General features: G+C 31.9%; 4 protein-coding genes across 4 annotated transcripts; all 4 read left to right on the top strand.

Moving 5' to 3' along the window:
- The first annotated feature begins 3,414 nt into the window (after positions 1–3,414).
- LOAG_06523 (pre-mRNA splicing factor ATP-dependent RNA helicase) lies at positions 3,415–10,075 on the top strand. The gene is made up of 19 exons (XM_020447165.1): positions 3,415–3,687; positions 3,923–4,053; positions 4,340–4,533; positions 4,610–4,759; positions 4,942–5,182; positions 5,322–5,408; positions 5,564–5,746; positions 6,037–6,147; positions 6,266–6,381; positions 6,506–6,681; positions 6,877–7,034; positions 7,275–7,406; positions 7,493–7,633; positions 7,787–7,900; positions 8,046–8,281; positions 8,571–8,762; positions 8,832–8,928; positions 9,305–9,514; positions 9,760–10,075. Exons 1-19 carry the CDS (start codon positions 3,474–3,476, stop codon positions 9,892–9,894), a joined length of 3,018 nt encoding a protein of 1,005 aa, XP_020302577.1. The 5' UTR covers positions 3,415–3,473; the 3' UTR covers positions 9,895–10,075.
- A 217-nt stretch (positions 10,076–10,292) lies between these two features.
- On the top strand, positions 10,293–14,189 carry LOAG_06522 (hypothetical protein). The gene is made up of 10 exons (XM_020447164.1): positions 10,293–10,698; positions 11,017–11,207; positions 11,290–11,415; positions 11,525–11,618; positions 11,747–11,866; positions 11,994–12,125; positions 12,286–12,462; positions 12,836–13,010; positions 13,187–13,380; positions 13,665–14,189. Exons 2-10 carry the CDS (start codon positions 11,203–11,205, stop codon positions 13,722–13,724), a joined length of 1,083 nt encoding a protein of 360 aa, XP_020302576.1. The 5' UTR covers positions 10,293–10,698; positions 11,017–11,202; the 3' UTR covers positions 13,725–14,189.
- A 186-nt stretch (positions 14,190–14,375) lies between these two features.
- On the top strand, positions 14,376–15,726 carry LOAG_06521 (hypothetical protein; the record flags this gene model as incomplete). The annotated part of the gene is made up of 5 exons (XM_020447163.1): positions 14,376–14,391; positions 14,460–14,567; positions 14,899–14,954; positions 15,083–15,202; positions 15,634–15,726. The coding sequence occupies 5 exons, from the start codon at positions 14,376–14,378 to the stop codon at positions 15,724–15,726; spliced, it is 393 nt and encodes a 130-aa protein (XP_020302575.1).
- Positions 15,727–16,336: 610 nt separating this feature from the next.
- Positions 16,337–17,331, top strand: LOAG_06520 (hypothetical protein; the record flags this gene model as incomplete). The annotated part of the gene is made up of 3 exons (XM_003142056.1): positions 16,337–16,438; positions 16,858–16,959; positions 17,224–17,331. Coding segments are annotated over 3 exons (312 nt in total), but the record flags the coding sequence as incomplete, so codon positions are not given.
- Between the last annotated feature and the right edge of the window lie 24 nt (positions 17,332–17,355).

Genomic DNA, 17,355 nt, shown 5'->3' with positions numbered 1-17,355 from the left:
TATATATATATATATATATATATATATATATATATATATATATATATATATATATATATATATATATATATATATATATATATATATATATATATATATATATATACGTATACATATATATATATATATATGTATTGTACGTCAGAAGACACAAGGTTCATAGCAATGGCATTGAAAGCTATTATTTATCCATTGAGGATCTCAATAAGCGAATACGTGATAATTTCAATGACCTGTTAAAAAGATTCAGAATTTCAGCCACCATAACATTCCTTAATCCACTCTTTTCTTTCAATGTCATAATTTGAACCGATTGAATTTTAATTAATACACATTAACATTTTAATTAATACACATTAACATTCGATATTTTCGCACCATTGGAGTAGTTCAGGTTAGATTTTTGAGTGATGTGGCATACCCACTGTGTACGTAGGACTATTTTCTGTTGTAAGTGTATTTTCCAATTTTTTATCGAACTTTCATAATAATCTTTTTTTTTTTATTCCATAATAATCTTTTTAGAGGATTTCAATCTTGTTAATCTACCTTGTTGTTTTCATTCCCGAAATTTCCTTTGGTTAGTGAAGATTTTACACCATGTAAAAAATTATAAACTAGTAGGTCTTTCATGTAAGAAAGACCTACTGGTCCATGATTCCTCACTGTTACTTTTTCTGCTTATCACAGCAAAATATTAAATTTTGAAAATGACAGCTTTCATCGGTTTTGCCTAGTTTCCTCGAAATTCACGTCATTGCTGTGTTTTCATATTATTTATTCGTTACAAATAATAAGGAATATTTCGGGAAGGTTGAATTTGTCCTTTATTTGACACAGACAAATGATTGTAATATGAGTTTATTAGTCGACAGAGAATATTCCAATCGAACGTTATAAGAAATATCAAGGAATATCACCGGTAGTTCTTTTAATTGCAGAAATAGTTATGTATTTGAAGTTTTGAATAGTAGCGAAATATGAAGAGTGAATAGTTGCTTACCGAAAACGTTCTTGTCGGTAAACAACTATTCGGTTTTCATATTTCGTAAAACTGAATACTATTAGGATTCTAACTTCTTTTATAATAGAGTTGTTTACAATATTGTAACATGTGATAAGGTCGAGTTATCATAAGATGTTTCCAATAAATCGGAAGATGTTTGATAAGCAGAATGATCTTAATTTCGGTGTTTGGAGTTATTTGGAAAATCTGGCAAATTTTCATACGTAACAAACAAGTTTATTTGTCAGATTAAAGAAGATTTAAAATCATTTATTACGCAAAGGATAAAAATATTTGCGTTCAGTTTCATTTTGAGTAATCATTTATCTGACAGTTTTCCATTGTAAATTTTTATACCAAAAAATTTCATGAAATTAATTAATTAGCCGGAGATATTTCTATAATACAAAAGTCCATTGAAAATTTGACGTGATTTTATATTATAAAAATATTTTTTGCTTTCAGGACAAGATATATAAATTTTTTATAAAATTACTTGATTTTTAATTTTTAGATTTAATTTTTATGAAATTAAAATTACTTTAAACTGTGCGGGATTTCCCCATCCTTGTCTTCTTTCATTTTGCAAATAAAAGTAATTTAAATTTACGAAAAAACATTGTTGCTAAATCGAAAATTTATGGACGTTCAAAGAGGTTGCTGAAGTAAACATCTAGAAAATCCAAAGATTCGATTTCGTGACAGTAGTTTTGTGTCTTGTCAACATTGTCCACATCCATTACATATTCGAAGAATATCGCATGGAACATTGCTGATTAGGTACAAATGGGCGATATGTAATTTCTCCAGAATTTCAGTGCACTAATGGAAGCATAATTGGATGTAAGAAATGCAGCAAACGTTTTTCATTTCCTTAAAAAGACAAATCGCTTTATAATATTATGGGGTGACCTTTTTTTTGTTTTTTGAAATCATGGGAGAACAGTAATTAGATCTTATACTTCTTTGAGGAGCATTTTTGTAAAACATATGAAATCAGTCAGAACTTGAAAATTATGGGAAATTTTATATTAAAAAGAAATATATATCGAAAAAATTTTAAAAAAATAGAAAAAGAAATTAAAGTTTAAAATTTACTAAAAAATTAAAATTTAATGATTGCTATAATAAACAATAGTCAGGAGATATTTAGCAGCAAAAAATATTGCAAAGAAATTTGCTTACATTAAATTATCCTTACTTAATAAGCACATATATATATACATATATATATATATATTTGTTAACGAACGTTTTTACATCATTGCAAATATTAAACTTTTCATTCAGTATAATATAATGTTAAATCCTAAAAGAAATAAATTTCTATTTCTTCATTAAATTTAAAATATTTTTTGTCATGTTAAACTTTTTTTCCATTAAATTAATCCATTTCCAATAAGAAAATATAAACAAACAAATAGATCATTAATGTTATTAGAAAGTCATACTTTATCCGTGTAATTATTGTAGTGATTAATTATTAATCATTGCATTGCTCATTAACAACAACTTTATGTGCTATTTTTATTAAAAATTAATGAAATAATTATAATGATATCATCGATATCAGGTAATATACCAAAATGAACTATATAACGTATCTAATATGAGCAATAAAATATAATTTTTCGAGAAAAGATCTAGGATGCATTGTTATTCGAATTATTAAAAATTTCTCAAAAAAAAATTAGAAGAAAAAAAAATCAACTTTTAGGGGATTTCAATTGTTCGAGCAATTAATGCAACTATTAACGCTAAATATAATCATAATTATAAATGCCAGATTTGATCAAAGACAAATTATTGCATGTAATAAAGTTATAATAATGTAATACAATGAATGATACGGGTAATAATGAATAAATTTGAAAATAATTTGATATAATTCGGAATAAACTTTCACATCATTAATAAAAATATTATTCAGAATGTCACCTTTAAGCATTCATTGTTGTTGACAATCACTTCTGTCATATGTACATTGCTGGTTAACAACCAATGCAGTCAGTGAAGGTGAACCATCCAACATAAAGATACGAACTCTCATCGAAATAAATTAACCTTTTGCAGTTTCCTATCAAGAGACACAAAATTTTCATTTCCATAGTTGGTTGATATTTCACGATGATTGTTGATGGTCTATTAACATCATTTTTACGTGGTATTTAATTGGTTGCTACTAATTAGGTGTGGTTAGACTTAATTATGTCATTTCAAATGGGTAATTTAAGTTTAATAGATTCATTTCTTCGAATATTTTACTACTGTAGGGTGAAATCTTTATTAAGTGGAAATTTATGCATGTATTTACAATGAAATATTTTCAAATATTGTTATATTTTTAAAAATATCTGTCCACATTTCATCTACACGTATAATATTAAAACTTAGAGATGCTATTACTACCATTTTTCAGGATTTGTTACTTTGAAACTGAGTAATTTGTGCTACTGTTAGTCAATAAATGGCAACTTTGTTGGAGCAATGGGTAAACGATGAATTATACAAGGTGGTGGGTTGCAGTGACCGTACTGCTGTGCAGTATATCTTAGCACTGACACGAAAATCAACGGATGCTGAAGATTTGTTAGAACGATTACGAAGTACGGATACAATGGATGATACACCAGCTGTAAGGAAATTTGTTAATGAGTTGATTGCACGCGTACCACATGCAGGTTAGTCTGTTTTGGAATTTCTTTTTATTAACCTGATTTACACGATAATCATGAATATCTATGTGATTGCATGTTTCTTCCGTTGTTGTTTCTTGACCCATTGAGGTTCATTGACAGGATATTTTATGATGAAGCAATAAGTTAGGTGAATAATTTGTTTAGAAATGATGGGAAATAGGTACAAAATACATCGTTGAATAATGATGGTGTTCGAAGTTTTTGCTATACTTTTCAGTTGCCAAAGTAGAAAAAGTAATACAACCATCAGCAGCTGAATTGCGCGCAAAGGAAATCATGCGTCTAAATCGAGGTTTAAAGATAATAGAATCTGATGATGAAGATGTACCATCTAGGAAGCGCAAAGAAGTACGAGCGGTTTAGTTTTTATTCCTCGTTTTTAGCCATACTGGAATAATTAGGTAATTATCATCACAACTCCTCTTGGGAACCCATAAACACGGTGTTGATTATGAATCCGTATTATTATGCTGAATGCGCTGCTTTACGATTATGATTTGGAAATCCAGTAAAATTTTAAGCGGGGAACTCTCTTTTTGGTTTCACAGAAGAGTTTGTAAGAGTAATTGTAAAAAATTTTTACTTTTGAATTTCTTTTTCTTGACAAGGTAATAATTGGGTATCATTATTGCAGAGTAAGGAAGCCAAAAGCAAACTTTCGGTGAAAGAAAGCGCAAGCGATGAGATGGATCGGATAAACGCTGAGGAGGAGCAAGATTTGCGAGAGCGTGATGAACTGGCGGCGAGAATAAGACAACGAGACAGAGAAAAAACTCGAAATATAGTTACAAAGTCGGAAAAAAAGGCTGAGGAAGAAGCTGCGAAAAGGTCTTTTTTTTTAAATTGCATTTTAAAGTCCTCGAAATGAGTTTCTAGTTTTTTAATTGAAAGGAAGGTTATTTAGGCTAAAGTTGGAAACAAAAGATCGTGGTAAGATTGTTTCACAACTGCGTGAAGAAAGCCGGAAGCAGTATTTATCGAAGAGGAAGGATGATAAGCTTGATGAACTTGAAAAAATTGTTGAGGATGATGAACACTTTTTCGCGAATGAGCGGTATGCTTTGTTTTTATCAACTTATTAAAGAAAATTCATTTTCTTCAGTTAGTTTCTGGATGCTTCCGGAGGATTCCATTACGCACAAACAGGGCGAACATGTCACAAAAATAAAAGCAGGTGATTATAGCTAAAGATTATTATAAAATGAATCCAAAGATTTTATTAGAAATTGGTTTCAGCTTAACAGAACGAGAGAAATCAGATATGAAATATCGAAAAGATATATTAGAATATGCACGACAACATGAACGTGCAGCAGATTTTCTCAAAATTAAGCGTTATCATGTACCGGATGCTAAAGTGAAATCAATTCCAATGGATAGTTTGGAAGATTCGGATGAAATTCCAAAGGGTGATGGGAAACGTTGGGAAGATGATCGTTTAGCGGCAGCTATCGCTAAGTATGGTGCCAAAGATAAGGTATCTTATGTTCCTAAATCCTTCATTTACATGAATCTTCATGGTTTTCATACCTTAATTCCGAAATATTGTAGTCTGGTATAACATAAATAGAAAGCAGATTATAGGAGCAAATTTCTCTTATTGTGGCCAATTTCAGAAACGGGACGAATTTGAAATGGTATTGGATGATGAGAAAATTGATTTCATTCAAGCTTTTCAAATGCCAGGAACATCGGACACTGAGGTTTGTTGTATTCTTCTTTTCATTTTTCAATGATTCCATCTACAGGTTAAATTTTTTAGTAACTTTAATTTTATTCTGTTTCAATGTTGGAAGTGAGATCTACGGGAAGACGAATTCCTCTTGTTTACTAGATATATCTTGTAACTAATCTGCAGGAAAAGACGTTTTCGGCTGCCCAGAAAAAGAAAATTACGTTAGCTGAGATACGGAAGTCGCTGCCAGTTTATGCATATCGAGATGAGTTCATACAAGCAGTTCACGATCATCAGGTGCTTATCATCGAAGGTGAAACGGGTTCTGGAAAAACCACACAACTTCCGCAGTATTTGTATGAAGCGGTTTGTTAGCTTTCTTTAAAGTTAAGTGATTCTTAAATCCAAGATGTTTCCATCTCATTTTAAGTTATTATACTGGTGCGGGCCATCGTTATATAGAAAGTAATGCAGTCTAGGCATTAGTTCACTGTTCCTAAACTGTGGCATCTGACTGAGATTACCAGAAAGTTTTTCCTTTTGCACCCATAATGGTAATATTGGTGAGAAGAGGCATTTAAGATTTAAAAAAAATGATTTGTTACTAAACTCTCTATGCAGAGATTTTTTTCGAGATTTTATCGCGTTGTGTTAAGGGGTTCTGTGCCAACAAAATGAAAGTTGGCTGTACTCAACCTCGTCGGGTGGCAGCGATGAGTGTAGCTACCCGAGTAGCTGAAGAGATGGGTGTGAAGTTGGGAATTGAGGTAAGAGCATTTTAAGGCCATCATGTTTTCTTATATTTTATAGAATGAAAAAGTTGGGTTTATTTGTTCTTTTCCCCTTACATAATCTTTAACTATATAATTGTACCTTTTTATTAAGGTTGGTTATTCAATACGTTTCGAAGACTGCACATCAGAAAGGACAGTTATCAAGTATATGACTGATGGTATGCTGCTACGGGAATTTTTAAATGAACCTGATCTAGCCAGTTACAGGTTTGTTATTCATTTCTCATAACCCACTTAGCTATTTACCAAAGTCAAGAATTCTTGCTTATTGGAAATGGAATTCTCTCAGTGCTTTTGAATGTCGTTATCCCCAAAAATAAGGGATTTTCAGTGTTATTATCATCGATGAAGCCCACGAACGAACGCTTCATACGGATGTTTTATTTGGTTTAGTGAAGGATATAGCACGGTTTCGTAAAGATCTTAAACTTCTGATTTCTTCTGCAACCCTTGATGTTGAAAAATTCTCTACATTTTTTGATGACGCTCCGATACTCAGGATACCTGGTCAGTAAACAAAGACACTAGATATTTTTTATATTTTCCAAGAACTACAATATTTTATGCATTTGATAAATTCGATTAGCATCCTCTTTATTTGGTTTGTCCTCAGGATTCGATTAGCATCCTCTTTATTTGGTTTGTCCTCAGGCTCATATTTTTGTAGAAAATTTGCATTATGCTAAATTGATGCGATTTTAGGCAGGCGCTTTCCAGTGGATATTTATTACACAAAAGCTCCTGAAGCTGATTATCTTGATGCAGCAATGGTCTCGATTTTGCAGATTCACTTAACACAACCACTTCCTGGTGATATTCTTGTTTTCTTGACTGGACAAGACGAAATTGAGACATTAATGGTAAATTCGCTTTTGAAGATAGATTTCAGCTTTCGCTCAAATTTTGTTTTATCAATCTTATTAATTTGATATAAGTTTTCCGATTACACTCTCTTTTGTATTTAACGTTTTGAGTCTTGCATGTCTCTGCTTATGGTGCCACAACAAATAGGACTGAATTACCCCACAAAAGTCTCAGCTCTGTACTTCTTGAAATCTCCAATATTTGGAATGAAAATTCATAAAAGCGTGCTTTTATAGGAATCTTTATTAGAGAGAACAAAGTATTTCGGAAAGAAAATTAAAGAGCTTATTGTTTTGCCCATTTATGCGAATCTGCCATCCGATTTGCAAGCCAAAATTTTCGAACCAACTCCACCAAATGCTCGGAAGGTGTGCATTTTTTTGGTGATATTTTCAGTTATATAGAAATGCTCTTTTTATGGATTCGCGATCTTTCTGAAATCTTTGAATTTAAGGTGGTTTTGGCCACAAATATAGCCGAGACCTCGGTGACTATTGATGGGATCTGTTACGTGATCGATCCTGGATTCAGTAAGCAGAATTCTTTTGATGCTAGAAGTGGCGTCGAGCATTTGCATGTTGTCACCATTTCAAAGGTTTGTCGATTACTAGATGTGTTGATTTTTGGTTTTCCATCATATTTGATATTTTATAGAAAGATTTCCTTCACGTTTCATTTTATCACTGGCTTGCTTCATTCATACTACAAAAGTATCCATGGTTGGTTGTAAAGAAAAGTAATGTTTCAGGCCGCTGCTAATCAGCGTGCTGGAAGAGCTGGTCGAACTGGTCCCGGAAAGTGTTTCCGTTTATATACAGCTTGGGCTTATAAAAATGAATTGGAAGATCAGCCTATTCCGGAAGTAATTCAGCTTTCTGTTTCGAACATTTCATTCCTTTTAGTGGAGAATTTGAAAAAATCTTTTTTTCAAAATTTAGTGAACTTGGCGAGAGGTAAGTCTAAAATATTAGATGAGAACACTGCGAAAATAATGTCGATGTTTTTAGATCCAAAGGACAAATTTGGGCAATGTTGTACTGATGTTGAAAAGCTTAGGCATCCACGATTTAGTTCATTTTGACTATTTGGATCCACCTCCGCAGGAGACACTGGTAATTGCGCTAGAACAATTGTATGCGCTTGGTGCTTTGAATCATCGCGGTGAATTAACCAAATTGGGAAGACGTATGGCTGAATTTCCGTGTGATCCGTGCATGAGTAAAATGATTATCGCATCCGAAAAGTACATCGATTCATAATTTTTCAAATCCTTTAATGGTTGTGCAAAATTCATTGCGGTTTATTAACTGATTGAAAGATAAGCAAAAGGCTGAAAGTTTTCCAATTTATTTCTGAGCCTTTGTATCCAAATTATAGCCACTACTTACTTCCGTTTTCTCCGTTCAGTGTCTAAACTTTAATTCGTCCCATCGTAATGAATAATAGCTTTTTAATTATAAAATGTTCCATGAAAAGTTTCTATTAGTAATAATATAATAAGTCATTTCGAGGGAAAGTTAAATAATTCTAAGATATGGATGTTCTGAAGAAATCATCACTATTGCTGGAATGTTATCATGTAATGCAGCAGTGTTTTATCGGCCTAAAGCTTTGGTTATCCACGCAGATACTGCTCGAAAAGGCTTTTGGGTACCAGGCGGTGATCATCTTACTTTACTCAATGTTTACAATCGTTGGCGAGATACCAACTACTCGTCGCAGTGGTAAGTTTTGATACGTTTCTTCTTGTCGTTTTGTCAGATTGAAATAGGTATCTTAAAATTATGTTTAAGGTGTATGGAGAATTTTGTTCAATACAGGACGATGAAAAAAGCTCGGGATGTTCGTGATCAGCTTGAAGGTTTATTGGAAAGAGTTGAAATAGACCAGGTTTTCGTTTAGCATCATATGATGGATATATTCAATTCATTTTCGAAACTGGTTCTTCCATTAATTTCTAGGGAGGAAATATGCAAGAGATTAGGAAATCTCACTGATTCTTGCAAAAGAATTTTTATTCAAATTTCATACTAACTGTCGTTATGTAAGGTCAGTCATTGTTTGATGATAGGTGATGTTACATCAAGTTTCATTTTTTCTTTTGATATCCATATGGTTTATTTTCCAAAACACGATAAAATGCTTTTCTTTAAATTTACCATATCAAATATTTTCAGTGCAATTATAACTTAGGGAAGTGTATTCGTTTGCAAAGGCGATTGTCCAATAATTTAATCGGATTCTGAATCAAAATAATCATTTTAAGGTTTCGAATAACGATTCGGTAGCAATTCGAAAAACAATCACCGCAGGATATTTCTACAATTGTGCCAAACTCGATAGCAGCGGGCATTACAAAACTGTTAAGCATAAACATACGGTGCATATTCATCCAAATTCCTCTTTATTCGAAGAAACTCCACGATGGATGATTTATTTCGAGCTTGTTTTCACATCTAAAGAGTTCATGCGTGAGGTAAGCCTTAAAATTTCTCTTGGGTTCAGGTAGTTTATTGATGTTCGAAATCGAGATTTAGGATCCCAGATTTTTGTTGCGTTGTGGTTATTAAATAATAAATGAAGGATTATCTTTATGTTTGTTTTACAAAAACATGTTAGTAGTCGGATCTACATGAAAAATGGAAGTGTAGTTTTGAATACTCTTCCTTTTTTCAGATATTTCGACCTGAATTGATTTTTTTTTAAATAACCGATTTTTAGGTCATCGAGATCGAAAGCAGTTGGTTAACGGAAGTCGCACCGCACTATTACAGAGCTAAAGAATTGGAAGATTTAACTAATCGAAAAATGCCAAAACAGAAAGGAAAAGCAGCGATTGAATTGTCATCATTGTGATCTTAAGGAGGTTTTTTGCTCATATTTTAAACACACTGAAATTCTCTATATCATTTTCCAACCTCACTGCGAGTAGATAACGAGATACGGGTAATTTTAAAATGTCTTTAATTATAATATCAAGTAAAAACTGATTGCGACATGGAGCGGGATTTGGATGCAAATTTTCAACAAGGGCCGCTTTTTTTTTCTTTTGTTATTACTTGTATATATTGTGTGAATAGATTTGCATAAAACAATTTAAAGTTTCCTCTTTATTGGTATTTTGCCGTTCTGGCGGAAGTTCTGTATATTTCAGACATTTTCTTCGATTTTGTGAGATGACTAATTCATCTTTCAAGATTATTTCTTTCAGGTTGTCATATCTGATTTTATATGTTTTTGCATAAGCATCATGTAATGTTTTGAAGAAATTTGTTTTGAATATCTGATATGTTGAAATCGCATTGGGTAAAAATGTCGGTTCCGATAGGAATTATTTCTTGAAGTTTCAGCTTGATCAATGCTGGGGATAAGGAATAATTTCTGTGGATTTTAAGTGGCGATGTGCATGTGAACATAATCATTATTAAATTTTCCTCGACCTTTATACTGTCAACCCTTGTAGAGGATAATGGAACAAGTTGCTGCTCTCGGCTCTGAACAAGGGTCATTGACAGAAACGGTTACACCGCAACAAAATTTCGAAGCACCAGAAACACCGCAGCAGAAGGCATTGTTAAATCTGGTATTCAGATCAATGAAACGAACACATGATCTTTTCTATCACGACTATGGAACCTTGCCTGAGCTAAATTCGGAAGCGTAAGTTCTATTTACGGAAACTGAGATTTCCAGTTTACATGAAGCTTTAAAACATTCGTTTATATGTAATGGATGAGAAATTATTCAAGCAATGAAATGAAAAATTTCTAATAAGAACACTACAAAACCGATCAATAGAGCTATAAAGCATTTGAGCATTATGCTGATTATGTTATTAATATGTGGCTCTATAGGGAACAATTTTGTTAAAGATTTTTAAATACAACTTACTTCCAGTGATATGTTATGGCGAGCTGTGATATGGGGCTCTATAGGGAGCAATTTTGTTAAAGATTTTTAAATACAACTTACTTCCAGTGATATGTTATGGCGAGCTGTGAAGTTAAGATCTGAATATGGAAGTGTTATGAAAGAAGTGAGTGAAGCAAAGAGAAAAAGGAGGAAGAACTATTGAAATTACCGATCAATCCAGCAAATGTTATCGGTAGTTCTGTTGAGAGCTCTTCACGAACACTTGCTATAACTGCTGGTACGAATGAAACCATGATGTGAGTATTTTTCAATATCACATGTAGTTTTTCATTTGTGATTTTGCTTCTAATTTATTTTTACACAGCAGGGAATTTTCAGTGAAAAGGAAAGTGCTGATGTAACAGGATCCGGTCGCTCAGAAGATAATACGATGCGTGCAATGTTACCTGCTCGAGCTCCGGTTATGGTAAAGCCTAAGTGGCATGCACCATGGAAATTATACAGGTATATTCGTATAAATAAAAGTATCAGTAGATGCTTCATTTTAAAATTGGCATACCTTACCAGTTTAATGAATTTTTTTTTTCATATTTATTTACATAATCCTTTCCAGAGTGATTTCCGGGCATACAGGTTGGGTGAGATGTGTAGATGTCGAACCTGGTAATGAATGGTTTGCGACAGGTGGTGCAGATCGAATTGTAAAGGTTTGTAAAAGTTTTTGCTATAACGGTTCCGATTTCTCAGATTCATTGTGAACTAAGGAGAAAGTTAATTTTACAATGGAAAATGAAAGTCGGTTGTTTTTGTAACTATTATCATCTATTTTTTGCAGATATGGGATCTCGCAAGTGGAAAATTGCGATTATCATTAACAGGACATGTTAGCGCAGTTAGGTGCTGTAAAGTTTCACGAAGACATCCGTTTCTTTTCACAGGTGGCGAAGATAAGCAGGTAAGCTTAATTTATTTGCTCTCAATTTGGTTGTTTGTTTGTTTCTGACTTGTTATAAAAGCTTTTAATTTTACTCCCAGAACTCAGTAGATGTTGATAAGCAGAAATTATCTGTCCTAATTTTCAGGTAAAGTGTTGGGATCTCGAATATAACAAGGTCATCCGTCATTATCATGGACATTTGAGTGCCGTTCAGGATCTTACTATCCATCCGACAATTGATGTTTTGATCACTTGTGCTCGGGATGCTACTGCACGAGTAAAAATTTTGAGAATTAGATGTCTGAACTGTGTATTACTCTTTGCATTGCAGGTTGTAGCACCTTTTCATAGATAAATGGCTAAGATTTCCTTTTCATAGATTTCCATAGATAAATGGTTAGGATTTCACATATGTTTTCAAATTCATTTGATTTTAGGTTTGGGATATGCGAACCAAAGCTCAGATTCATTGTTTGAGTGGGCACACAAACACAGTTGCGACAGTTATTTCACAGGAAGTCGATCCTCAGGTTATCACTGGTAGTCATGATTCTACAATCCGGCTTTGGGATCTTGCTGCCGGACGAAGTATTTGCACCTTAACGCATCATAAGGTTATTTTTTCCCTAGTTTTTATTCTTTAATTTTTCTTTGATTTCTACTAGTTGCAGTGATTTGAAAGGAATCAAATAAAAATAAATTTCCTCAGTACAATTTTTTTCTCCACCAACACAAAATACCTTACAAGATCTTGTACTTGGTCTGTTGTATTGATGCAAAACTATCTCTCAGACTCATCCGCATAGGAAGTTCGTTTTTGTAAGCATTTTTTGAAATTAGGCATATGCCGCCCGGTATAGGAAAACTAAGTATTTGATACAGTATGATTTTTACGAACCATTCGGTTAGATGACGTACTCCTACTACAGATGAACCGAACTCGTATCGGTTAAAGATGAACCTCTTTGATGTGGCACTTTTTTTCAGAAGAGTGTACGAGCTTTAACATTGCATCCTTCACTCTTCATGTTTGCATCAGGAAGTGCTGACAATATCAAAGAATGGAAGTGTCCAGAAGGAATATTTATCCAAAATTTATTAGGGCATAACGCAATTATTAATTCACTTGCGTGTAATGAAGAAGGTGTGCTTGTTTCTGGAGGTGAGTTTCGACGCATTATTTTATATCATTCCCAAACAATTTTTTGTTTTCATTATTTCTTTCATTGCATTTGTATCGCTCGAACGAAAATGATAGGAGGATTTCTGATTAGTCATTTGTTCTAAGTTTAATGAGATCATAATTCTAGGTGATAATAAATAATATCCTGATTTCAGGTGACAATGGTTCGTTAAATTTTTGGGATTGGAAGAGTGGTTTTTGCTTCCAGCGTGAACAAACAAAGGCTCAGCCAGGTTCAATCGATTCAGAAGCTGGAATATTTGCACTCACATACGACCAGTCAGGTTCCCGATTAATTACTGCAGAAGCTGATAAGACAATCAAAATGTATAAAGAAGATGAGAATGCGGTAATTTCTCTTTTATTCATAGTTATTGTTTTTAGCAATTAACCGAACGAGTGCTAATTATTTTTTATATCAATTAAATGTACAAATTTTATTTTTACCATCAACGTAGTCGACTACTTTGCTATCGTTTTGACGAAGAGCACTAAATTCTAATTTATATTTGAATACCTTTTTTAGCTGTTGGTTATTCGTATCCTTCTTCAGTGATGTATTATATCAAACGGAAAACAAATTAGACAAATAAATGGTGGTAGTTTTTTTTTTACTGAAATATTTATTTGCAGACAGAGGAAACACATCCGATCCTGTGGAGGCCAGAAATATTGCGGCGAAAAGCTTATTAATTTAAATCTGACGTATTGAATTACGAAATTTTATGATTGTTATGTTACTTGTACCTCGTTGTGTTTTTGATACCACTGTTGATTTGATGTTACTTTCATGCTTAATTCATAATTTTGATATTTCGTGAAAAAATGATTTTTAATGCTAGTACCTCACAAACATCATCAAGAAGTGATGAACTGAGGAGTTAAGGAAGAGTTCTGTCTTCTGTTTTTCTTTTTTTATCCATTCACTTAGTGATTTGATTCGAAGTTTAATATTATTAGCAATGCTGGCCTCTTTTCCTTTTGCTTTTTAGTTTATTTTCTTATCACATTTCTTGTTCTCCCTTTGCTCCTTTTGTTTTTTCCTCCCTTCATTGACATTGGTTAAATGATATTCCATTTTATACGTCTTCTGAGACATTAAAGTTATGAGATACGAATGATACGATCAGTTTTCAATAATGTATTCCAACAATCGTGTTTTATTGATAAAATTTCATTTTACACACATCTTCCCAACAAACCATAGGAGTGAAAGTTGATGAAGACATTGACTTCAGTAAAAAATTTTGGTTGAAAATTGACAAATTCATGTATATGCTAGCTATGATATTTAAAGAGAAACATTTGAAATACGCGGAATTTGCAGGGAAAGTTTTAAATGAAATGGAACTGAAGAAAAGTGGAGTAACAGTGAATTAAATTACATGCAGTAGTACTTGATAAGATTAATACTTAATAACTTGATAGGGAACCACGAAGTCAGTATTTTTCAACTATTGAAATTACCGATCAATCCAGCAAATGTTATCGGTAGTTCTGTTGAGAGCTCTTCACGAACACTTGCTATAACTGCTGGTACGAATGAAACCATGATGTGAGTATTTTTCAATATCACATGTAGTTTTTCATTTGTGATTTTGCTTCTAATTTATTTTTACACAGCAGGAAATCATCAATAAAAAGATAATTTAACAGGATCCGGTTACTCAGAAGATAATACGATGCGTGCAATATTACCTGTTCGAGCTCTGGTTATGGTGAAGCTTAAATAGCATGCACCATTGAAATTATGCAAGTGTATTCGTATAAGTAAAGGTAGGTGCATCATTTTAAAATTGGTATTCCACACCAGCAGGGTTTAGCAAAACTATTTTTCTTTTCATATTTATTACATTATCTTTTATAGATGTCAAACCTGGTAATGAATGGTTTGCGACAGGTGGTGCAGATCGAATTGTAAAGGTTTGTAAAAGTTTTTGCTATAACGGTTCCGATTTCTCAGATTCATTGTGAACTAAGGAGAAAGTTAATTTTACAATGGAAAATGAAAGTCGGTTGTTTTTGTAACTATTATCATCTATTTTTTGCAGATATGGGATCTCGCAAGTGGAAAATTGCGATTATCATTAACAGGACATGTTAGCGCAGTTAGGTGCTGTAAAGTTTCACGAAGACATTCGTTTCTTTTCACGGGTGGTGAAGATAAGCAGGTAAGCTTAATTTATTTGCTCTCAAGTTGGCCATTTATTTTTCTTTTTTCTATTCGATGCAAACATTTCTTTCATTAAATTTTTTCATTAGAATTTTTCATTTTATTCATTTGAAGAATTTGAAATTTAATTTAAATTTAAATCTTAAAGAAATAATGTTTGCAATCAGTTACTCATTTCAAATGTCATATTATGCAAAAAGTTATTCAAAATAAAATTACTTTCTATTTAATTATGCAATGTGGCATCATTCTGTAGAACTTAATTATTACAATTTGCAAACTAGAATAGATTATAACGCTTTAAATAACGCTTACTTTAAAAAATCTCAAAATTGAAAATCTTTCTTTGCAAATTTTTGAATAAAAAAATGACTTAATTAAATGTAACAAATCAGAATTTGAACTTAAGGATAAAAAAGTATTTTTCAGTTTTCGACTTCTAAAAATGATTCATATAATGCGCTGCTTAGCAGCATTTGCTTAAAAAATGAAGGTCAACAACGGCCAGCAGTATTCATTTAGAAGGGCAAAGGTCACACTTGCTTCTTTACATCTTTTTCTTCCTCCTCTCTTACTGTTTCTTTCATTTTTTTCTCATCCTCTTCTTGGTCACTTAAAAATGCGACAGAAGTGGACAAACACCATCACTACCTCCGTCTGTTATGACTAATATCGATTCTAAATGACCGGCATATCATCGGCTCACTTCTTTTGCTTTTTTTTCTACCATCTAGTGTTAACCTTCTAATTGGTTCATTCGTGAGGTGAACAAATTATCCGGTCTGTTCAATCATACATTTATCATCAAGATATACCGGGGGAATTACTAAGGGGAAGGAGAAAGAGAATAGAAAGAAAATGAGGGTAAAAAAACGAAGATTTCATAAGAAGTGCTTCATCTATCCTAATAAGAGTATCACTTTTCCTGCCAGTCCAACTTTGTGATAAATTTTTCTAAATATTAAATTAAAAAAGCGTTAACTACAAATTTCAGTCTTATAATCGTTCTTTTTTTTTTTTGTTGCATTCAATTCAACAATGATATTTTTCTTTCCTTTTATTTCATCGAATAAAAGTTTTTAAAAATTTAAGAAAAAAAAGAGAAATATTTTCAGAATAATTCCCAAAATAAATGTTCATTCATTTCCAAATATTTATATTTATCTTTTTTATTGGACGCTTTATTGCTCAACCTATCGATAAGGATTTGCCATCATCGAAAAATGCGAATAAGGTAAAACTTTCAATAATAATTAACGATTTCCAATTTTATCATTAATGAAGAAAAAAATGAGAAAAAAACAAAAATTTCGAAAGTAAACAAATAAGAAAATAATTTTTATTCTAAATTACCATAAAAATGTATCATTTGTTAATAATGATAAAAGAAAAAATAATTAGCAAAATGCAAATGAAAGGATAATAGATTTTGATGAAAATTAAGAAAAAAATAAAAAAAGAAAAAAGAGTATTAAAGTATTAACATGAAGTATTAACAAACATTTTAAAAAAATGACAAAAAAAAGGGAAGAGAAAAATAGTAAGATTTGATTTTTTTTTTCTTCCCTTTTATAATTCTACTTCATTTAAAAGAAATTACCTGTAAACAATGAAGAATATAACTGTAATTTTTGAAAAAAAATAATATTTTAGCAATTATGCTTAATTTGTCAAGAGAAACAGCAGGAATATGATGATGGTAATGAGGGGAATGGAATAAGAATTGATGCATTACTTGAATATGATAAAACAATGGTTGGTATATTTTAAATTATACAAATAAAATTAAAAAACAGATCATGCTACTAATGAATACATATTTTCTTATTTTATAATATGATCATTGGAAAATAATTTATAATGTTAAATGAGCAATTAAACTTTAATTATAATCAAAACTCATTATTAATGCATAAATTATTTGCTAATCATTCATCCATTTAAAATCCTTCGAATTTGCTATTTAGATGTTTAATTAAATGTAATAAATGGTAAGTGAGTGCATAAGTAATATTTTAGGGAGTTGACAATCTTGATGAGATTGAAAATGAAATTTCATTGATCAATTCAACTGCATGGTTGCAAAATCCAAGTGATCCAAAAGATTGGAAAGACAAAGTAGCAAAGGTTACAATCTTATATCAAAATTCG

The sequence above is a fragment of the Loa loa genome (assembly GCF_000183805.2).
Source record: "Loa loa unplaced genomic scaffold supercont3.120, whole genome shotgun sequence".
Classification (NCBI taxonomy): Eukaryota; Metazoa; Nematoda; class Chromadorea; order Rhabditida; family Onchocercidae; genus Loa; species Loa loa.
Note: the sequence above shows the minus strand (reverse complement) of the source record. Positions and strands in the feature narration are given on the sequence as shown.

Coding starts and splice junctions, on each gene's coding strand:
- LOAG_06523 (XM_020447165.1), top strand. CDS start 3,474: ATGGCAACTTTGTTGGAGCAATGGGTAAACGATGAATTATACAAGGTG. Junction 4,054..4,339: donor CATCTAGGAAGCGCAAAGAA/GTACGAGCGGTT, acceptor TCATTATTGCAG/AGTAAGGAAGCCAAAAGCAA. Junction 7,634..7,786: donor ATGTTGTCACCATTTCAAAG/GTTTGTCGATTA, acceptor GTAATGTTTCAG/GCCGCTGCTAATCAGCGTGC.
- LOAG_06522 (XM_020447164.1), top strand. Junction 11,416..11,524: donor GCACCATGGAAATTATACAG/GTATATTCGTAT, acceptor AATCCTTTCCAG/AGTGATTTCCGGGCATACAG. Junction 12,463..12,835: donor GCACCTTAACGCATCATAAG/GTTATTTTTTCC, acceptor ACTTTTTTTCAG/AAGAGTGTACGAGCTTTAAC.